At 38.3% G+C, this 23,953-nt stretch overlaps 2 protein-coding genes across 3 annotated transcripts; both read left to right on the plus strand.

The window, feature by feature from the left end:
• The first annotated feature begins 508 nt into the window (after positions 1-508).
• Positions 509-8,275, plus strand: LOC104695345 (retinol dehydrogenase 8-like). Of its 2 annotated transcripts, none has more exons than XM_019291795.3 (6): positions 509-720; positions 1,872-2,033; positions 3,273-3,452; positions 4,510-4,603; positions 6,311-6,512; positions 7,412-8,275. In XM_019291795.3, the coding sequence occupies exons 1-6, from the start codon at positions 624-626 to the stop codon at positions 7,643-7,645; spliced, it is 969 nt and encodes a 322-aa protein (XP_019147340.1). In that variant the 5' UTR covers positions 509-623; the 3' UTR covers positions 7,646-8,275. The 2 variants fall into 2 exon arrangements, with proteins under 2 accessions (XP_019147340.1, XP_010407424.1); XM_010409122.4 differs by having other exon boundaries at positions 527-720; positions 6,329-6,512.
• Positions 8,276-10,022: 1,747 nt separating this feature from the next.
• Positions 10,023-22,078, plus strand: DR1 (down-regulator of transcription 1). Its single transcript, XM_010409124.3, has 3 exons — positions 10,023-10,323; positions 15,763-15,926; positions 19,166-22,078. The coding sequence occupies exons 1-3, from the start codon at positions 10,104-10,106 to the stop codon at positions 19,310-19,312; spliced, it is 531 nt and encodes a 176-aa protein (XP_010407426.1). The 5' UTR covers positions 10,023-10,103; the 3' UTR covers positions 19,313-22,078.
• Positions 22,079-23,953: the final 1,875 nt, after the last annotated feature.

Here is a 23,953-nt window from a genome sequence, read left to right on the forward strand (position 1 = left end):
TTCTTGGTTGGGAACATTGCCAAAAGGAAATGTGAGGAATCTGTCCAACAACTTGTCTCTTTCAGAATCCACATCCCATTTTTCAATTTGGGTTTTTTTTTCTGTAATGCCTGTTAGGACTCTTACAATAGTAAGGCATCAGGGAAGAAATCCATTCCTCAATCTGTTGCAAACCAGGAGGGTGCTGTAGGTGTAGGAATTCTGAACAGCTTTAGCAGAGGAATCCCACTCTGGGTGCAGGTTACTTTCCACAGGTGTGAGTGGAAGGCTTAGCACTACAGACAAATTGTAATTGTGGCAAGGCTTTTCCTGCCAGTACTGTGCAAGCTGGTTTTTCTATTAAAAAAATCCGTGTAGTTTACAAATGCCTCAATTTATAGTTTAATCAGATTTTGTATTAAATATAGTCAGTTTTGATAATGCAGATTATAAGCACATGTAGGAGCATCTGCTTCGATTTTGTTTAGTTGGAGATTATCCCTTAATCATGTAAGGTCCAGGTGTGCATTTTCAGATTTGTTGACTCAGGGAAGCTGGAGATAGCATTAAAGGCCAGTCACATTATGCTGTAGTTACATTTACGTTGTTGCTCCTCTGAAGAATTGAACCCCTCAGTGAAAAGAATGGCAAGAAGAAATGTCCTCATTACAGGTTGCTCCTCAGGAATTGGACTGGCATTAGCAGTAAAAATGGCAAAAGATGAACAGAAAAGATTTAAAGGTAACAATCTATCTGTTATTTATCTTTATCAAAACGTACTATTCAAGATGGTGCTGGTGTTTTCTCTGTGATTTAATAGGTGGTTGTATTCAGTTTGGTGACTTGTTTCTGGTTCATTTTCCTCTTTGACTGTCAAGAGAATACAGTGAAAATATACTGTTTTCTGTAAGCAGTTGATATTTCTCTACCTGTATTGAAATGGAACAACTACTGGAACTGAATAGTTTACACACAGACACAACGAAAAAAGACAGTAGTATAAAATGAATAGCTGAAAATATCTGCAGGATTATGCTGCTTTGGGTATACATTCACAGCTGTGGTTAGCTTTGTTTCTGGCTGCTAAAATCTGCACATATACACGCCCATGCCCATTTGATGACCAAAACAATGAGTTTAAGTAAACAGTTTCTAAATTTGCAATTTTTTTCCTTAAAGCACACTTCATTATTGCAAGCCTGTGTAGGCATAAGAGGGTGAATGAAGGGGCTGGGATTTGTCTTATTGCTGCAAAGCATGATATTTGCTGTAATTGAGAATGCAAGGTGAAGGCAGCAATCTGTGGCAATTCAGTCTCTCATACTTAAAGTATTTTACTGTTAACTGACTGGATGCAGATCTAGAGCTTTGTGAGTAATTAGGCTACAATAATAACTAAGAAAACTAATTTCTGTTTTGAGAAGTAGCTTACAAAAATAGACAGTCTTTCAACCTCAGGAAGTATGTCTTCCATTTTTAAATAAAATTATGGTTGTTCTGCTAAATTTGTTGATGGTGATTTAAAAAAAAAAAAAAAGGGATATCTGGAATCCAAAATTAGGTTTTGGGTACTTAAAAACAATTTACTGGCATAATTTGATATCTGTTTTAAAATATATTGGTGATAGTATTCTCTTTTTACACTGCATGTTCTTCATTATGCATGGCTGTTTAATTCTTCTTTTGAATTTCTTGAAGTTTTCAGAACCAGACTGGGAAATCAGTGACAATATATGTTGAAAATAGAATTTTTTAACTTTCAGTTTTTGTCTGGTTTCTATCACTGATATTTAAGACCTGGTTGTGAAACCATTGTTCTTTAATACTTCTTAGTAAGACTGCCACAGTAAAGATTTTTATTTCTGGTAAGTGTTGCTTCTGGTGTGTTGCAGTGTACGCCACAATGCGGAATCTGGCCAAGAAAGAGCCACTGGAGGAAGCTGCAGGCCACAGGCTGGGCAAAACCCTCGAAATTAAACAACTGGATGTCTGTGATGAACAGTCTATTAGAACTTGTGTGAATAGTATCCCTGACAGAAGGATTGATGTCCTAGGCAAGTACAGGATGTGTGTGCTATGAACAGATACCAGATTTCTATAAACCATCTCAAATACCCTGGAGAAGTTTCATTCGTGTATTTTTTAAACTATCAAAGTAACAATAATTACATAGTATATTCGGTTCAAGGTTCTTAAGACTTCATGCAGACATGAGTGGATTAAATCTCACCCTGCTTCTATGAAGTAGGGAAGCTTGTTTTCCCTGTTTACAAAGGAGAAACTTGATCACAGGTAGGTGTCTTGGATAAAATGATATATTTTTTTAGTAAATGTGAGAAATTTTGCCTAAACTGGCACCTTCATGAGCAAGACTTTCTATTGATGGAGCATAGCCCTTTTTACAATGAAGGTAACAGCTGTCTGCACTAAGAAAGCAACAGCATTTGGGAATTAGCAAGTAAAAGAATAAATGCAAAGAAAATAAGGATATTTCCATTTTGTATTGAGAATTGAAATTGTACTTTACAAATTATTCAGCAAAAAGTGTTTTCATACTGTTTTGCTAAAAATAAATGTTAGTATCTTAGTAAGATAGAAATGCTTACACCATCAGCTATTAAATCTTACCAAATAGAAAATTATGGACCTGCCTTTTTTCTGATTAATTATTAAAGCAGTGCTTAACAACTGTTTCTACAAAATTTATTATACTCTAGTTTGACCTATTACTTCTAGAGAAGAATGCCAGTCCTATCATCATTCCCCACTTATAAATATCCAGGAGGCAAATAAAAATCAATGGAAGTGTGTGTTTTAGTTTGTTTATTTTGTTGGGGGATTACTTCCTATTGAAGATATGAATGTTAATAAACCAAAAACCAGACCAAAATATGGCTTGTTCTATCACTTTTTGAATATTTCTGTTCAATATGGGTATTGACTGTATCTTCCAATTCTTAATACTCAATTATAAACAAATACAGGTATTTCTTGACTCATTTTAATGTAATCCCTTTATATTTTTTTAAAAAAGGTCTAATCAGAAATAAATTAGTTAAAATGCAAAGTACTAGATAATTTGATTAAAAGCATAATTTAAAATAAAGACATATGGAAATGTCAAGTGTATTTGGAAAGCTTTAGTGACTAACATATTTTAATCCTTTCTTTAAGGATTATTTAGGATCATTTAACCCTTAGTCCTCACATTACTTTCAAATGCTTTCCGGTAAAGATTACTAGTTTATGTTTATGTAGGTTTTTTGCTTGTTGTTGTCTCCCATTTTGTGCAGTGAGCAATGCTGGAATGGGGCTCATTGGACCTATTGAATGTCAGACCATAGAGGAAATGAAAACTGTGATGGATACCAACTTCTTCGGCCTGGTTCGACTCCTGAAGGAGATTTTGCCTGACATGAAGAGGAGAAAGAGTGGGCATATAGTTATAATAAGCAGTGTTATGGGAATACAAGGTAAAGTTGGTTTTTCTGTTTGCTTGAACTAATAGTTCAGTATTCAAAATGTAAAGCTTTCCTCTTTTAATTAAAGAAAAAGAAAGTAGGAGCTAGCATATCTGACTCTTGCGCTTTGTAATGCTGAAGTTCCAACTATAAAAAGCACCTGATGGGTTTTATGCATTCAGGTAGTTTGTTACTATACAGCTACCCTCACAGCATTTTAACAACAAAACCTGCATTTTTTTAGAGTTTTAACTTAAACTCTATAATTTGAAAAAAATTTATTGTTGTATTTTTATTATCTGGAAAACAGGGCTTAGCATTACTTTTCTCTTTCCTCTTGGAAAAAATTATGGGAACAGACAAACATGCTTACTACACTCTGCACAATAATAATAGAATAAAATCCAATCCCAGACAACTGTACCACCTTTTTGTAAAGTTTCTCATCTCATAACACTCGAGAGTCAAATTTTAGTGACAGATAATGATATTCCTACTCTCATGTCCCATCCTGTCTGGCTGTATTGTTTTTCAATTATTACAGCTGTGACATTGATCTTACCTGGATTATTCTGGTGAGCAAGGGTCCTCCATCAATCTCCAAGAATTGCTATTTTAATACAACACTTAGCCTCCACCTAAATGGATTGATGTAGTGCTTTTTATAAATCACTCAGATGCAAGCTGGATCTCTTGCACAGTTGTATCTCCTGCATTATATTCAGCCTTTGTGTTCATCTACAGCCAATTAAAGTCTTGCTGATAAATAATGCAGATGGTATTATATGTACAGACACTTTCATATCTTAGACTACAAAATACTATCATCCAAGGAGACCACAGCATCAGCTAGGGGGAGGAAAAGCATTAGTCAAGCATCTTTTATAGACTAAGCAGTTTTGAGAACATAGGCAAAAATTAGTTTTTGGATTCAGTATACACAAGGATTTTTCTAATGTTTACCCAGCAAGACTGTAGAAATTTTGGGAAAACACATGAGTTTTAAAAATTAAACTATTAATATGTTGGATACAATCACATTCTCAGGATGTTTTATTTGTACCATCAGGCATCTTATTTAATGATGTTTATGCTGCATCTAAGTTTGCTGTGGAAGGATTCTGCGAAAGTTTAGCTATACAAGCACTCAAGTTCAAACTGCAGTAAGTATTGATCCACTGGTGTAAATGGCATTGATCCACCGGTGCAAATGGTATTGATCCACTGGTGTCAGTTGTATTTTAGATAGTTTAAAATATATTCAGAGGCAGGAAAAAATTTTTAAAGCTTGCTGCTAAACAGACTGAGAAGCCCTTGAAAACTGTACATCACAAAAGGCATAGAAATCCTCACACTCTTCACATTATATGAGCAAATAAAAAGATCTAAATGTTAAAATAAACATTCTCTTGAACAGTTAAAGGCTATTTAGCTTTGGATAAAATACAGTTAATGTAACACTTCTGAAAACAGATTCTTACATATAATATCACAGGAATAAAATTACAAGATTGACCTGTGATCTTTTCCTTAGAAAGGATAGTGGTCTTCTTAGGCAATTCACAGATAAAAAAGTTCCAGGGCCCATCACAGAGACTGAGCAAGTGCAAATCCATCAGAGTGTTACACAAGGTGAGATACCTGGAATGAAGGGAGGTGGGAGGAAAGTGAGAAGTGTGGTGTACTATTCCTAACATTTTAGACAGTACTTAAGTGACTGGTCCTGTTCATCATCTGTGGGACTTCAGGTTTGATTTGTCACATGTGTGTTCACACTCATGTAATTCTGCTACTGTTCTTTGTGCAACGTCCAACAACTGGTAAATGTCCATTGCATCTCTGTGTGCCTAAGCATTTAGGCCTTGTGGAAAAAAGGACAGCTGCTGTTGTGGAATTTCAGAGACAAAACTGTGATTCTGCATATTGCTCTGCAAAGTTTGGAGGGATTTAAAATAAATATAATGATACACAGGATATACCACAATTCATAATGAGATTTCAAGAGTATAAGACACAGCAAAAAGGAGGTTAAAATGAGGAAGCATAATAGGAAAAATTCAAGGTCTAATGGGAAGGGTGATGCAAGAGAAAAGGCTTTAATTCCAGCAGTAACTGGAATTCTGCTGTGAAGATCAATAGCTTGATTTAATTCTAAAGAAGAGCCTTTAGAACACTCCTTGAAGAACTCAAGTCTAATAAGAGGCCCAGTCCCAAAAAGTGTTTTGATAAACACCGTGGCTGGGAATTATTACTGCCTGAGAAAAGAACCAGGAAAAACCTGACTGTCTTTCAGTGATGTGCTATAATATGCTACTGAACAAAATCAATTTTTTCAGATTTGGCAGCAGCCAGAATCTGTCCACCCACAGTAAAAGTCTCTATATTGTATTTTATTAATATACAGTGGTGGGATCTTAAATTATGTAACACTAACATCTTGACAAAGAAAATCCATGTTTGGGCAGTTCCCCCATCTCTTTCAGCTACTTCTAGTATTATCATGAGGAACAAAGAAACCTATGCAGGATTTTGTCCAGAAAGTAATGAATTTTGTTACCATCCATTACTTAATTTTCTTAGTATCTGGAAAGTTCTTGTGAATAAATCACCCTTAGATTCCAGAGCCACGAGACAGCAGGTAACAACTGCACTCATGTTGTGAATTAAATTACAGCACTTCTCTGAAAATTAAACTATGCAAATTTCTACTACTATATGTGGATGGGTAGGAGGAGCAGGAGAGCAATAAAGGCAATGGATTACCTTTACAGAAGGTACTGTTATATACTGTTTGCTAGTGCAACTCTTCAGTATTGCATTTGGAGAAGGATTAGGTGTATTTTCCATGGAGGATAGTCAACAACCAGTAGACCTTTTTTTCTGAACAGGTTAAGTTTGATTGAACCAGGCCCAGTGGTTACAGAGTTTGAAAGAAAAGTGTTTGAAGATGGAATGAAAATGGATCTTTCAGCTGCAGATGAAGAAACAGCTGAGATGTTTACTAATATTTACCTTAAAAATTACAAACAAATTTTCCAGAGCCTGGGACAAAGTGCTGAAGATGTTGCAGAGGTAACTCATAAAAAATTCTTCTTCCTTTTAAAATTTTTTTCTTTGTAATTTATGAATGCAGTGGTTGGTTGGTGGTTTTTCTGGTAGAAGTATTAGATTTAATTAAATGTACTAAACACAAATTAAATTAAAAAGTGTTTTTAAAAATTCAAGAGAATCTTTAAGCAAAAGCCTACAAAATATTAAAAGAATGTTCATTTTGAAGTATTGAATACAACTACGAATTGTAATTTAAATACCACTGAGATATTAGATCCCCTTTACATCCTCTGGTGTAGTCTGAATATTCTGCATTGTTACCATACACCCACACAGGGTTCCCACCACTGGTAAAAGCTCTGTCCTCTCCATCTCACTCATAATCTCTCCACTAAGGGAAGTTCACTCAGCCACCTCAGACCACCAAGGCACAATAAAAGCAACATGGATGTTTCTGGTGCTTGGGGCTTCCTGCAGGAAGAGAAGTTTAGGCAAGCTGTGGGAGGGGACGAGGCATTTGCTGGTAAGGAATAACTTCAGTGTCAACTGAAGATTCCCAGATCTTGCTGCAAAATGCACTGTCCTGATCCTTTCCCAGTGAACTGAAGAAGAGAGGATCTACCTACTGTGGACATATAAGCCACAATGATTTGGAAGACTACTCAGGATACTTAGGTGTCAAATGCTATCACCATGGTATAGAGAAACAGAAATAGACCTAAGAATAAATAATAAATACTTCTTATGGCCTTTAAATATTTTAAGAAGAATTTCTAATGAAGTTCTATTAAAACTGTATACAGGGGTTTATGTAATTCTAGCACTTTATTCTACTTTTCCACAGTTTAACTGAAAATTGGGTTTTTACTTTACTATTTTGGTAAAAGTTCTTTAAAAATTCTATTTCTCCTTTTCTACAGCATACAGTAAAGATAATTCTTGCAGAAAACCCACCTTTTCGCCATCAGACCAACACCTTGTATACTCCAATGACAACTCTGAAGTATGCAGATCCAAATGGGGATCTACCCATTGACATATTCTACAAAATGGTTTTTCAGCATGACAAAATCTTCAGTGCAAGTCTCAACTTCATCAAATTGCTACGGTGGAGAAGCAGGAAGAGCTTTGACCTGGGAAAACCTTCACAATAAGTATAAGGTTATATAATGCAAATTGGAATTACTTCTTATAGCTACTGATGACACAGTATGTTGTTATTCAAATGCCTTTGTTCTGTAAGTATGAAAAAGCACGCAAGATGTTTGAGCTTAGCTGAGATATTAATTTCAATATGTATCTCTTGAATGTTACAGTTTGCAGAACCTTGCAATTAAAATCCTCTAACTGTAGTTTTATTCTGTTTAGTGTTTGCTTTTTCCAGAGATGTTTTCTTAGGAACATGAACACTGACTGATATTTGTGTATTCAGTATTAACCTGACCCCCTTCACGTACCAGAATATAATATATAGTATGCAAACTATTTAGATTCTTAATATCGTAAAAATATGTTTTTACTTATTAGGATAGAATCAGTATAGTAATCCCTCAATCACACTGGCATTCTGATTTCCAGAAGTCTGATCTATTTATCAGCAACATAAGAGAAACTCTCATCAATCTTAAAATGTAACAAGTAGAATATTTATTTTTCATATATATTTATTACAATATTCTGAATGCTTCCTTTATATGCAATGGTTACTAGGATATTGCACATAGGGAACAATAAAGTGTTTTTTAAAGCATCTTAAAATAAAATATCTTCTTACTGTCTGGGTACTACTTTTTGAAAACAAACTATTGTCAGTAACAAGTAATGTCAATCCATTAAATGCCTTCAGTTCCCAGAGTGTCTGACAGAGCCCTCTTGTTCCAAGCTATCCTAATAAGCATGTGTCAAATTCTATCACGTAGAACAGGTCTTTCCCCTTGCTTTTTCTCAGCCCAGTCCTACAAGTCAGCTGAGGCCGAGCAGGGTGCTTGGGCTGAAGTGCTGTTCCTGCCTGGCATTCCTGTTCCCTGACCTCCGGCCTCGCCGCGGTGCTGCCCGGGCTGAGGGGAAGGCCAAGTGTCCCTCGGGCCTCCAGGCTGCAGTTTCTCAGCACATTCCAGCAGCTGTCCTTGTCTCACCCACAGAGCCCAGCTGGAGCTCACTCGGGATGCAGGAACTGTTTTTCTCTCTCCTTCAATACTCTCTCAGTAAGCCAAAAATCTAATTCCGTGCCGGGACTTGCAGCGGCCCTGCCCTGCCCTGCCCTGCCCTGCCCTGCCTCTCCCTAAAGGAGCTCCAAGATCCCGCGGGTATCAAACACTGCAGCTAAGGCAGGGCTTGGTCTGCACTTGTGACCCGTTTGGTGGGGCCCAAGGTGCAGGGGTTGTGCAGGGGCCTCCCTGGGACAGCAGGCAGGGGACCGAGGGGACAACAGCATCTGCAGCAGCCCCTGTGCGCAGCTGGAGACCCCAAGTATGTTCCTAACGCAGACCTCCTGCAAAACACCGAGTGCCCGCAGCCCAGCATCAACGTATGGCTGGCAGAGGTGGGAACAGCAGCTAGGAGAAAGCAGGAATTAAATGACAGGAGAGTGCTGCTGGGGCTGAAGGGAGCCTGGCAAATCGCCCCTCTGCAGCCCGAGATGTCATCGCCACCTGGTGAGGGTCAGCACAGGGTACGGCTTGGACAGAGACATCCACAGAAGGGCTGGGCCTGTCAAGCCCCTCAGTGTCGCTCAGCTGCGGTTGTCTTGGGCTTGCAGCTTGGGCTGGGCTGCATTCCTGGGCAGTTTTCCTTTGCAGCACACACCAAGGCACGACCAGGACCGTGGGTTTTAATGGGCCTTCCACAAACACCATTGTTGTGGGGCTAATTCTGTCTCATACAACCCTCACACTACTGGTTACGGAGTGAATGAAACCAGAAAATACAGTGTAAGAGATGGATGCCGAGGAAAACCAGCCACGGCTGCAAGTCGTGAATAAACTGCGGATGAAGCGCCAAGCTCATCCTGCTTTGGGAACGAACTTGCCGGGGCTGTCAGATGCCCTGCTACAGTGGGAACCCAGGGGAAGGGCAGGCGGGGCTGGGCCCGGGCCCGAGCACAGCTCCTGGCAGAGGGGGGCGGCTGGAGGACCCCTCGCCGCCGCTGCCGCCGCTGCCGCACGTGGCGCCGCGGCCCTTCCGGGGCTCCCGGCGGCGGAAGCTGTTCCGGCTTCCGGCGGAAGCGCCGTCCCTCGCAGGTTGAGCCGGAGTCGGAGCGTTTCCGCCTCGCGGCCGCCGCACGGCCGGGGCCAGCCGAGCCGAGCCGCGCCGGGCGCGGGGCGTTCCGCCGCTCGCCTCCCCTCAGTCTGGTCATAAGGCGGCGGCGCCGGTGGCCGAAGGATGTGGCGGAGGCGGCAGTGGCAGGCGCCGCAGCCGAGGGAGCCCTGAGCCCGAGCAGCGCTTCCCGGCCCCGCGACCCCCCGGTCCGGCAGCGACCCCCGGCCCGGCCCCCGCCGCCCCCCGCCCCATCTCGACGTCGCCCCCCGCGGCCCCGCCCGCCCCCGCCGGGTCCCCGCGCCCTGGAGCCCCGCGCGGGCGCTGAGCGCAGCCCGTGAGCCGAGCGCAGCCAGGATGGCCTCGTCGTCCGGCAACGACGACGACCTCACCATCCCCAGGGCTGCCATCAACAAGATGATCAAAGAGACGCTGCCCAACGTCCGCGTGGCGAACGACGCCCGGGAGCTGGTGGTCAACTGCTGCACTGAATTCATCCACCTCATCTCCTCCGAGGCCAACGAGATCTGCAACAAATCGGAGAAGAAGACTATCTCCCCGGAGCATGTCATACAAGGTGAGCTTCCGCGGCCGCTGTGCCGCTGCCGGGTCGGTCACCTGTGAGCCGCTCCTGTCCCGCTGCCGCTTTTTCCTCTCCGTTTGCTTGTAGCTCTGTAGAACACAAAAGGCAGGGTCTCGTAAGGGTGTGGAGGAAAAGCGTGTGTTGTCCGGCTTGCCAGTCACACTGCAAGGAAGGTTGTCTTTGTGTGGTTAGAGCGGCTGCTGCGTGTGCTCAGGACCAGCTGTGGTTTTGTGCTTTAGAGAAGCCTGTGATGCTTTGAGTGACCAAATCTCTGAGTCACCAAATCTCTTCCTCTTTTTCGTACCTGTAAAACGAGGTCTGCTTTTTCGAATGGTTATGCAGCGTGTTTTAAGGTTCTGAATGTATTGAATGTCTTTCTAGTTGGAGATTGATTATGTGGGGCCCAGGCTTTATTCCATGGTAGTCTTGTCTGGAATCTCTAAAGACTGTAATATTTCTTTAGGGCTGTCCTTACAGTCTTATTGTTTAATGTTGGATCTTCGTATCTGTTGCAAAAAGCATTTAAACGTGACCTATGTCCTTGTATCTTTCTCTGCTGTTGACTTCCCCTTGCTTGAATAAAAGGCGAGTTCTCTGTGTCTCGTTTGTTTTTCTTTCTATTCTGTCGCAAATAAGGAGTTTTCTTGCCTCATCCTGAAGTCTGCATTAGGCATCTTTTGTCAGAACTAATTTGCTTTGCTTGTCGAGTCAGGGTTGTTGATACCAGTATCTGCTGCAAACAAATTAATAGCACCAGTAGTGGAAGAGTACTTTGCTGCCTGGGAGAGATATTAACAGCAGCATTTGTAGTAGAGCTATTTTCAGGACTGTGATGGTATCAAGTGAGTTAAAAAAAATACTGTTGTTTGATACTTCTTTTAGCAATATTTGCTGTTTGAAACAAACAAACAAAAAAAAATTGATTGTTTGAAATTTATTAGCTTGCTCACCAGAAGAGGTTTCAGTACTTGACTGGGTCATGAACAGCAAAAGAAAATACGGAGTAGGTATGAGCTTTAGTATTAAATAAAATTCACGTAAGCTTGAAAGTTTAGCAAAGTAGCTCCATCACAGAAGCCTAGGATGTAAAGAGTAAAACCTGTGCTTGCACATGGAAGCATACTTTAGGTGTGATGCTCTTTAATACAAGGATAGTTTCTTCAAGTCACCACAAAAAACATTTGAGGTTAGTTCTTAACACAGGAATAGACCTGATCTTTAAGGCTGAGGGCAATAAAGAGTTTATGTATGAAAGTATTTTGTGCTTGGTAGTGGTAGTCCGTAGAAAAGATTTTACCTCTTGCTGTCGTAGGCTTAGTGTGGGTTTTTTGGAATACAAATTGAAGCTAAAGTGAGTTTGCATAACATCAGCAGGTGGTCCCATGCCAAGTATTTTGCTGGGTTCTATGTCCTTGTGTTACCACATCTTAGAGTTAGGAAAAGTTATTTTCAGATTAAATCTATACTTTCTAGTAAAATCTTGCAGTGTATCCATTTTTGTAATGTTCTAGAGATGGAAGTCTTTGTTCTGGGATTTTCTGCTCTGCTTATGTTTAGGGAGGTGTATTTGCTATTAGTTCCTTTCAGATGCTGGTCAGTTGGCAAATGATCCCACTGTGAGGTTTGAGGGTTTAGGTCTCCCGTTTTGGAAACATTGATTGTGTGTATAGGTACAGAGTATTTCAGCATTTTCATCCATCTTCATGCATTGAAGATACTTGCTATTTTGAATGCCTCTTAATGCAGCTTCATGGCAATGATGCTAACAAATTAGGCAATTGAAATCTGTTTGTTGTGGCCATCCACGTTTTTCCTTCTGAATGCTTAGAAGTCAAGTGAGGCTAATGGCCATCACATCACACCTGGTCCAGCCTAAGCACAAGGTGCTGCCAAAAGGAATCTTTTTGTACCCTCTGAGATCTGGATCTGGCAATTGCAGATACAACTGACCCTGTGGCTTTTGAGAATTTAGGGCAGAGCGCGGTTCCCTCTCAGGTGAGTTTGCTGGCTGACTGGGGCCGTAAACAAGAAGTTACTGGGTTGGGAACAAGAAGCAGAAAGAGTATTTTGCTGGTCCAGAGGAAGGGGAAGGAGGCACTCTGCAGTTGGAGACACTCTGCCATTGGACTGTGTTAGAGGTAATGTGAAACTGCGCTTCGCCACTGTGCTTAGGTGTTCGGCATGGTGGTGCTTGAGACACTCCTTCCTTTGCTGCACTCTTACAATGATTGTGTTGCCAAGCTGAGCAAGAACTCTCTCTGCCCTTGGGTTATGCTTCAGATGGATGAGGTCCTTGCTGTGTTTTATTGTGTGGTAGCACAAACACTTGACTGGCACAGTGCTGTCAACAGCATAGGAAAAGGAAAGCAGAGGCTTCTCGCATCCCATTAGAGATCTGATTTGATAGATGTAGTCAGACTATGCCAAGCACTCACTATTGGTAACAAAATGCAAGACAGCTTTCTTGGAGGGTACCCAAAAGTGTCAAGGCTATGTAATAGTTTTAAGTGGAGATCACATTTATTGTTGAATTCCTCCATTAGAAACCCAGCTGTGAATCTGCAGCTCTAGTAAGCAAATGAATGTTCTTCCATCCTGGAACAGAAACTAGAATAATTTGAATGTTGTATGGCTTGTGAAAAAGCAGGCTTCTTATGAGAAATGAAATTTTCGTTGAATTCTGAAAATGGTGACTCGTAAAATCACTGTTTTCTGGAGTGGGTTACTTTGATTACTTGGTCTACATGGAACTGTTGTGCAGTAAGGTAGATTGTGGATTGATGTCAAATCTTGTAGCTTCTTTTCATGGACTGTTAGGATACTGACTGTGTATATTATCACTTAATTAAAAAAAAAAATTCCACACAACTGTTCATGTTTAGGATTTTATTTTGGAAGTTCTTTTTTCCTTGAGGAGCATAAAAATTTAAAAGTCTCAGATATTAATTATTTGATTGAATAAAATAGAAGTATTACTATGTGTCACTGATTACTCAAGAGACCTGCACCTTCATGCAGTCATTAAGAGTAGGAGGAAACTGGGGAAAGGATAATTGTGATTTGTAAATATGAGTTGTGTTATTCCCCCAAATGCTGTGTTTTGGGATTCAGCTGTTTACATTTGGTAGGATAATTCTAGCCTCAGTAAGATACTTAGTTTTCAGCAATCTGGGTAGGATGGTATGTTTCAGACTCAAAAAATAGAAAGGCTTTGAGTTTTGGTGAAATAGCAGCTCTGATAAAGTAGTAATCATCTGTCCCACATTTTAGCACCATGCTGGTATAGAGATCCATATTCCTTCCATTCATGTGTTTGGTAAAGCTTTGATGTGCTTCAAGAAGATGGTAAATTTTGTACGTTGTTTCACAGCCAGTAGAATTTTGATGCAGTAGATTGATGAGGCATATATGGTTCTTCATGGCTTTGTTATATTGAATAATTGTAAAAATCTGTCTTGGTTGTGTCACATAGGGGTTTTGAAATTTATTTTTGTGTGTGTCTATGTTATATTCAATACACAATTTAAAGTTCTTTCCATTAATGTATTTTCTTTTAAGGACCACTTAAAATTTCTGTAAAAACACATCTTGCTGTTAACTTCAGATTTGGCAGTTGTTCATGTTCTGATGCAGCAGATTGCCAACCCTGGTCTTTAGACAAACACCTCTGGTTTTGCTATGGTGGTTTGTCTTAGTGATGTTAGACTTGTATATTTCTTCAGTTTGGTTTAATAAGTATAACTTTTAAAGGTTTACTGTATATACAGTTTACATTTTAAAATTGAATGAGTTCTTAAAATATCTGTAGATTTTTAAGATTACCAGTTCAGGACTATGAGACACGGATTTGCCTCCTTTATGCTGAGGCTGGATGAAACAAGTTTCTGAAGGTAATTTTTGGTAATTCTCCTGGAAACGGTGGGTTAATTGGAAAAAGCGTTTCCAGTGTCTGTGTGTGGGCTGAGGCTGAACCAGCATACTGTCTCTGAAGTAATTTGATTATCTCTAAATCAGTTTGTCTTTTAACTTTATTTTTTTAAAGAAATAAGTATTATGTAAATTCCTTTGCCAGGTGTTCTCTTTAAAGGGATGGTGGTGCTATATGACTAGGTAGCAGCACCGGCAGCCCTGTTGAAGAAGACAGTGTGTGAGTTGTGTCCCTGAGAACAGGTTGGAAGCCAAAATCTTAGAGAATGCCTTTGGGTTATTGTTTAGATTATGGTACATTGACATGCTGCTGTAATTATGGGTAGGAAAATGTTGCTTATGAAATTAGTGTCAGAATATTGTCCGAGTTACTGTAACTAAGATCTTGTGTGTAACAAGTTGTTGATTGCTGTTGTGCAGTTTAGTGCTATTTCTTGAATAGCTTGTCACAAAAGGTTGAAATTAAGATAAAAGTTAAAACAACTCTTGTATTGTAAACTCTGAATTGTGTAAATGCTTGAAATTAACCAGTTTTTTTATTAAACTGATACTTGTTTCTAGTATAATTGGTGTTTATGTAATGTTTCTAGTATATTCTATAATAGGTTCACTTAGGGTGTGTGTGGAGGCATGTCACAGTAAATGGTGCATGAGGAAACTGTGCCTTTTGTCACATGTGCTACCTGGGTTTTTATAATCCTTCCTGCTCCCATTGCATTCCTTAAAAAAAACTGTTGTTGCAGGATATAGCTGCATTGCAGATTTCTTTGGGCAGATAAAAGTGCAAGATTTTAGTTTCTGAATCCATTTTAACATGGAGATAAATAGAAGTGGTTGTGTTAAAAAATAAAACAATAAGAAGCTCATACATAATATAGCTTTATATGTGTGAACTATACATTTTATGTGTGAACTATACATTTTATATATAGGAATTTAGATACTAAAAGTCAAAAGCTAAAATTTGGCAACCCGACATAATATTATTTATTTCTGCCTTATTGAAGGATCTGTGATCATTTTACATGCATCACTTTTGCTCTGGTTTAGGTTGCTAATTTACCTTCTACTGAAGACTTGCGAAAACTGGAAAAGTAGAATCTCCAAGACATAATTCAGATAGGAAGGACTTCTTAGCTGTATAAATTATGTTGATTCTAATGTAGAGAAGATGGGAAAAAGATGTCTTTTGGAGAATAATGCCTATCTCTAGCGAAGTGTATCTGAAAGCCTTGAATCCTCTGCAAGTGCAAGCTTCTTTGGTTGTACTTGACAAACCTTAATGTTTTTAGCCTAAAAACATGTATTCCTAAAGGACATAGCAGAAGGGGGGGGCGGGGGGGGTGGAAATAGCTGTTAGGTCTTTTTAAGAGCAGAGATTTTTGTCACCAGATGATAGGAAAGTTATCATGTGTTTTACTTTTTTTCTTTTTAATAAACAAGTCAACATCTATTATCAAAAACTTTGTAAAAGGTAAACAATGTCTCTTCTTTCTCTCTTTCTAGCACTAGAAAGTTTGGGGTTTGGCTCCTATATCAGTGAAGTAAAAGAAGTCTTACAAGAATGCAAAACAGTAGCACTAAAGAGAAGAAAGGCCAGTTCACGCTTGGAGAACCTCGGCATTCCGGAAGAAGAGCTACTAAGGCAGCAACAGGAATTATTTGCACAAGTAAGTGGAGCAATACTTGTCCTGGTGAGGTTGGAATAATTAATGCTGCAGGTCTAGGGCTGCACAAACATGTGCACACCTCAAGAAGTATCCCCTTCTTTGTGAATTGATGTGGCATCTAAGATGCTATTGGCCTTGGCCTGTTTGAACTGGGGAATGTGAAGTCAACAAATAAGATGCTGCTACTTGATACTTCTGTGATTTGACATATAGGACTTCATATGTGAACCTATTTCATATTCTAGGTTTAAAAAGCATGGGGTTTTGGTGCTATTTGGGTATTTCCAGTCTATCATGGAGAATACATTAAGAATTACTCAGTTGAGGGAAGTAAAAGAATAACAGCTGGTGTTCTAGGAAATGACCAGTTTTGAAGCATTAAAAAGTGAAAATAGCTTTTCTGTTTCTGACCATCAGTGCACAAATGTTATTTTTTATAATTGGAAAGAAACTTTATTCTTGGCAAGAGTGTAACTGAGTGAATTCATGCATACATTTTTAAAGAGGCCATTGAGGCATGGAAAAAGCATTTGCCTGCAAATAGTGCACTAACACACACACACACATTCTTCATCCCAGCCTTGTCCCCTTCCAGCTTTCCCTGATAGTTTAACATCTCCCAGTTTAATTGACTAAAACCCGATTTTATACATTTATCTTTCTACGCCATCTTTCTCTCCACTATTCTCTTAGTTTGACGGGACCATTCTCTAAACTAAGAGATGGGAAAGTTATCTGGTATTTCTCTTTTCTCTTAACCAAGGCCAGAGTCTTATTTTCTCACTTTGCTTACTTTGATTTCCTCTGATGAAAATGCTTATTCAGTTAACGTTTCATTACTGTGACCTTCTCTCCCCTTTGCTATACTTTGTATCTTGCTGAAGCTGTTGTTTTTCATCTTACAACGTGCCAGCTACTTTAGTCTTCATTGCATGATGAATTTTAAGGCATTTGAGATTTCAGCATGCCATGTAGCTATTGCAGTGAACTAGTTATGATCAAGTACATGTGCCTAACTCTTGTTTGACTGTACTAACATTGGAAAGGCCACTATGGCTGCTTTTGGATTTTGGGTAAGATTTACAAATAATAGTCAGTTTGGTACCTGTTTTTTATTTACTATTTTGTGCAAGTAACTCAGTGTGATACACAAAATAAAAAAGCAGCAAAACCAAGGTGTGTTAAGGGAGTACTAGCTCCAGAGTATCATTGAAAAAAATAAATTAAAAAAAAATTGCCGAAACCACCTTATGCAAGCCACACTTCTCTAAGGAATGACAGCTTGAAGTATATTTTTTTAAACCTCTGTTACTGTGCCTTAGCTTCTAAATTAAGACGACGCATGCCAGTTTGACAAAATTGTATGAATGACTTTTAAAAATAGTGTTTGGTAATATGGAAAATGTTTGCTTAGATTCAAGGATGACAGTCTCATTTTTCAAAAATAGTAGCTGTGATGTGCTGTTGGTGGTACTGTAATTAGTCTTGAATATAGTTACACAAGTGCATGCTTATTTATTTGTGTTAATCTTTTTAATATTTTAGAGCATGACACTAATGCTGACTTCTTGCTCTAGTTTTAAAATACCTGCCAGTTAATGTTATGAATGTTTGATAACTCTGGCATGGATGATTGTAAATATTTGAAGCCAGGGGAATGGCTTACCCTGATATTCATGCATGTCTAAGTTTTTGTGCAAGACAAGGGTCTTGATAGATTTGGGGTTTTTTTTGAGGCTTCCTCACTGGAGTTGTGCAGTAAATGAGTTAAGTTTACCAGATGCTTATAGAGCTTCTTGGTCAATCCAACTCAATGGAATTCTTCAGCATGTGGGGTTTTTTTCTCTTCCCATTTCTGAAATGGTGAAGTGTTGTCATTACGGATAAGGCAGTGAGGGTGGGCACTGACAAAGTGATGCATCCAGTGTGAAGTGCTGAGCCCCTGTTTGCTGGAGCATGCAGGTGTATCACCTCACTGAGTATACTGTACACTTCACTGCATGGGGGCAGTAGGGAGCCCTGTTGTATCTCCTGTCTGATAAATATTTGTGCTTTCCTGGGTAGGGGTGCTGCTGTCTTTCCTCTAAAGCCCTACAATGTCTTAAATTGTTTTCCAACCCTTGTAACTGTGCTACCACTTGAAGTTTGAAATACTGAAAAGTTTTCATTGTGATTTCTACTTCTGTAAAATAACTTTTTACTGCTAGAACAGGGGAAAATGTGACACTATGTAAAAATAATGGAACACTCCCCTTTTTTTCACACTGCTAAGTAGAAAAACTGGGTTTGATTGTTTTCCAAACATCATCTTTTGCCATCTTGTAGTTTGAAAAACTGTAAAAAAATTTGATGCTTTGGAAAAAAATAGGAAAATTCAGTGAGTGCAATAGGATTAGAAAGGAAATTATTATAGCCTTAGTGATGACTTGTAAAAGTGGAAAAAAAAGGCTTAAAATTTTTCATTTTGAAAACTTTTTCTTAATGTTCATTCAAAATAGAAATTGAAGTTGTAACTTTACCACAATCAATTAGTATATTGTTGAAATCAGCAGGAGTTATCAAAAAACAAGTGAAAACCCTGGATAGAAAAATGAAGATTAATCAGTTAACTATTTGAAATGTTTTGGTAGAATCTCTTGTACTTTCCAGTAAAAGACTGTACCTTTCTGTAGCAAAGCCATCCTCAGTTGTCATACCTGAATTTGAGAAGACCTTGTCTAGCTCTGTTTTGCAGAGATTGCTTAGCAAAGTAAGATAATGGCTTGCTTTGTTTTTGTAATAATGTGTGCCTCTGTGGTTCAATTTGATGATTTCATAATTGGAAATTTTGTTATTTGTAATCAACAAAGCAAGGCTGTTCTCATCTCTGAACTGTGATTAAATGTTAAGATCTCTTGAAACTGATGTCTAAAGTTTCCTTTGCTTTGCCTCAGTTAAATTTTTCATTAGTGGTTCAGCACAGTCCTTACGGTGGAACTTAAGTACACTAGTTTCTGTCTGTTGTTTTTGTAAATGTAAGGCCTCCAAACAGTGGTGTCTTCAGAAGAAGAGAGAATATAGCTAAACTTCCTGGTGCAAATAATTAAGGTACTTCTAGATGTGGTTTTTGCATGTGCAATTAATAAAAAAAAATATAAAAGGAATCTGCAGGTACAGATAAAAACACTTTTAAAGATAATGTGTTCTAGAGAATCTTCACAAGCTATGTATGGCCTTAACAATTAAATTCATATCTCTAGGCTAGACAACAGCAAGCAGAACTGGCACAGCAGGAATGGCTACAGATGCAACAAGCAGCTCAACAGGCACAGCTCGCTGCTGCCTCAGCCAGTGCATCCAATCAGGCAGGATCTTCTCAGGATGAAGATGATGAAGATGATATCTGAAAATCACCAGCTGAGTTGTCTTACTAAGAAATACTTTTCCTGCACAATGAAAACAGTGAAATGAATGCTTACCTGTAAGTTTGTATGCATCGTGGACTGGCAGTTGGTATTCTAGGGGTGTCTGCTCTTGTGTGCTGTACATGTATAAACTGTCTTTTTTTGAACTCTTGAAGATTTAAGGTTCAGTATCATATCAACTTTGGATTTTTAATGGTGTATATGGAAATTTTAGATAGCAGTGCGTCATTTATTTGATCAATAAACAGTGTTACAATAAACAACATGTTTATAAAATATAGTGAGATTTATACAAAAAGCTCTAAATCCACATTTGCATTTCTTCCCTTTTAACTAAACTATAAAATCTTGCTTAGAATTTTTAATTGTTTTTTGGGGGAGTGGTACAGTAGACATAATCTGTTAATGGGAAAAAAGTAGAGTTCAGCATAGAAGAGTCTGAATTCTTAGTTCTTTTTAAAATGAGGATGTATATGGCAATAAATATTATATATGCTCAAATACCACACTTGTTAAAATTTGAAAATGATACATTTTCACCAAGCTAGGAAAAAAGGTATGTTTAATAGGAGTTGTACAAATTCAGTAATTTTTTTTGTATAGGGGTGAAAAAAAAATAAACCCATGGTTTTATTATGACATCCTTTTGACAGTCCTAACTGAATATTTCACTTCAAAGACTGCCTGGTTTGAAGAACTAACTCTTCTATTACTTCACTCCAGTTTAATGTTAACTGTTGTTGATGGTATTTCGTAGTCCAGATTTATTCATATTGTTGAAATATAAAGCTGGAACTTAAAGAAACAAAATTGTTTGTTCTGCTGATGTGACTGGGAGTGATTAAGTATTCAAGCCCAAGAGGGCAAAAGCTGACCCTAACAGTGTGCTTGTCATAAAAGAGGGAATTTATTTAACCTTGTTTAGTCATTGTCAGCATAATGCCAACATTCTCCAGACTAGATTGCCACTGGATTACTAAGATACCTTGTTGAAAGACAACATTTTCTTCACTAGATTGGTTTGTAGGTAAGTCCAGGTTTCTGATAAATTGTTCCCCAAGAGTGATCAGCAGCAATACATGGAACAGAAATTATGTACTTGTCCTTTTGATAGTTCTGTTGATTTAATGGATGAGCAGCTGTCCTTTGTGTTGAAATAAAGCACAGTAGTGTCCATTGCTGAGTTTTAATGTGTTACTTGAAGTAATACTGGCATATCTTCTGGTACACTAATCTGAGCAGACTAGAAAAGCCACTTGCATGCTGCTGTAGATGACCCCATAGCTCTCTAACAACGTGGATGGTTTTATTAACTTATGTCCTCAGCAAGTTGCTCTAGTTAGAATTCTTGAGGAGGGATGCAGCAGTCTGTTTACATAAGGATGCAAACAGCAAATGGTGAGCCCATTTTTACATAAAGATCTGAACAAGATACAATTGGCATGTATTCAGATCTCAGTCACATAGTGACTTTTGATTTAAATTTGAGATGTGTTAAGTTGCATATTGAATAAATGTGAACATGTCTTTAAATGCAGTAATGCAGTGAAGACTCAGAGTATTTGTTTGAATGTTTAAGTTTAAAAAGGAAAAAAACTTCCCTGGATATTACATAAAATATGTTAGGCAAGGTTTGACTGAGAAAGTGGTTTTCTGTAAAGGTTTAAGTACCAAAGGTAGAAAATCTAGTCTAGTGATACAATGTTAATGTGCAGTGTTGGCTTTTCTAATTTGTACTGTAACACCTTCACACTTTCTATTTTAAATGAGTCTTTTCCTTCTAAATAATACTAGGTATATTTTCACACCTTTCTTTTCTGATGCAGAAATCAGGTTAACATTTTACTGCATCTGGTATGTATGGTGTAATGTTTGAATTTTTGTGACCTTTCTTTTTGGACATTCATGTGCTTTTTTCATATGCTGTATTCTTCAAGCAATAAAATTCTGATGTGTTTTTATAAAATTGCTTTTATATTTAATGAACAGTCTGTCTTCTTCATTGTCTTTATAAACAAAAAAGTTAAGACTATTTAAACCCTGTTTTTATTTTGGTTTACTGAACACTTTTTGTGACCTGAAGTCTTTACAACCTGAGTGCTGTTGGATAGTATTGCTGTTCACTGGGGTTGTTATTGCTTGCAAACCATATTTCTGGGCTTGACCCACTCTCTTTCCTCTTGGGAATTGCATTTAATATGTATGTATTTTTATAACCTGACATTCTACACCTGAGAAGTTGAACAAAAGCCTTGTAGATTGTGTACCAGCTACTGAAATAGTTTCACAAAGTGAAAGGCCACAGGCAGAGACTGAGGTAGTAAGAATTTAATTTAATGTAGATAGTCATGATTAGAGATTACTTATTCAGCCATTCCTCCCCAAGTATGAAAATAAACTGGCACTTGCAGGGAGAATCTTCACTGATCTTTCAACAAACAAATTTTGTATTACTTTGCTGTTGTGCTTCCATGCAGGAGCTGCTCAGTGAAGACAAAATTCTGAGTTTATGGTACCCTTGATGTTTTTGGTACACCAGGTACATGGAGCATAAAGTTTGGTCAGTGAACTATATTGTTGCTTTGTCTCACAAGAAACATGTATAAGGATGTGTCTATTTCTTAAATATTGAGTTGATGAGATTATCTGTGGGTTTTCCATAATTATTCTGACAGTCTGTTTCAGAGTGCTCAAGTGACTTTCTTACGAAATCTTTCTATTGCTTTAATAAAGTGCATGTCTGCATGACATTAGTGGATAATAAATATAGTTGTATTTACTACACTGAGGTACTTTTATTAGGAGTATCTTAGGGATTCTAAACATCAAATGCCTAAAATGGTATTTGAATTTCAGTATTTGCCTGTGGCTAACTGAGCTTAGTTTTGAAACACTGGAATTTCTGCTACAATTGAAAATGTCCCTCAAAGCCACAAATATAAATTATGTTCTTCAGATTTTGTAAAAGTACCTTCACAAATGAGGGCTGTGTGTAATAATGCTTGGTTGATCATTTTATATGGGAAGATTGTTTTCATTTGAAACAAAGCCAAGTAAAGGTGACTTGGCATTTGAAACAATGCCAAGTAAAGTGACTTAATGATCATTGTGGAGCAGCCAAACCCTTACTCTGAAATGTGTACCTCATTTTAGTTTCCTAGTGTTGGATTGTGATTTTGTGTAAACCATGCACAAAACCATGTGGAAGGAGGAGGAGGAGAAGTGTAATGTGAGAGGTAAAGCATGCTATGGTTAAATTTACTTTCAGTATTATACTATTAACCTGTCTAACATGGAAAAATTTTACTCTGCAGCTTTACAGTGCACATCAGTGGGATGCTGGCCAGTGTTCAGATGGATTTTGCTTACAGTCAGTACTAGCTCTTTGAGCTGTTGGAACTGTTAAAAGTCCACTCAATAAATGTGCCACCTGGGACTAAAGGATGCTGCATGGGTGCAACTCAGTGGTGAAAAAGAGTGTCTGTGAGCCTTGCTGTAGGCCCATTAAGGTTTGCTGGCAATCAGGACCCATAGGTTCCTGTTCAAAATATGTTTGTGCTTAGTTTGAATTTTTTTCCCTGATTTAAATAAGCGCTTTTCTTTTTGATTCCATGCCACCATAGCTACAGAAATCAGTAACTCTGAGAATTTAATAATGGCTTTGGAAGGACTTACGCCAGTTCTTGGGTATGTGGGGCAACAAGGGTGCATTTCTGGAAAGAAACAGATGGACTGAAAATGTTCTGTTCTGTGGTACTGTGCTGTAATACAACTGAAGCCAATACCTGGGGAGTGGAGGTTTTGCAACAAAATAATTAGACAGTGAATCCAATTGGATATACTTAATTTCATACATCAGTCATGGATACATCCAATAAACATGGGTTTTACAGTGTGAGTGAGCCTAGTAGAAATTTCAGTAATCTAGAAATCCATAATAGATGATGCTCCTGCATATGCTGGGGCAAGAGACATTTAATTTTAATTCTTCATGGCTATGATTTATTGTTGCATCAACTACAGGAATACATGAAAACTTCTGTCTCACAGCTTGACCCAAAAGTTCAGGTAAGGATGGACAATACTTGTTACAACCAGTTTGGGTTTTTTTCCTGCATTTTAAAGGGGAACAGCTACTATGCTTTGCATATCTGGGGTGAAGACTTATAAGAGGCATATTAAACTATATAAAGATTACACTTAATTTTAAGGCTGAATGTTCACATGGTTCATTTTTGTAATACTTCAGAGATTTCTTTTTTTCTTGTTTCAAAGGCAATGATTTATTTCTCCCTCAGCTCCCACCCAGGGTGACTAACATTGGAATAGTAATATTGTATGGTGTAACTTTGAATGATTTCCACACTCATTTCAGTAGTAATTAGTCCAGTTTTGGTATTAGTTCAAAACTTACTAGTCAGTAACCATAAACTTTTACATCTTCAAAGCATGATACAAGTATTAATTAGGTGTGGGCAATGTTACACTGTGCTTTGAAGTTAACACTTTCACATGCTACAGAATTAAAAGGTGGTGCACTGTGTAGAGGAAAAAGATGTTATCTTCATGGTAGGGTGAATCATCTAGAAAGCAATTGGGAAAACAAACAGACTTGTAAAAGTC

The sequence above is a fragment of the Corvus cornix genome, chromosome 8, assembly GCF_000738735.6.
Source record: "Corvus cornix cornix isolate S_Up_H32 chromosome 8, ASM73873v5, whole genome shotgun sequence".
Taxonomy (NCBI): Eukaryota; Metazoa; Chordata; class Aves; order Passeriformes; family Corvidae; genus Corvus; species Corvus cornix.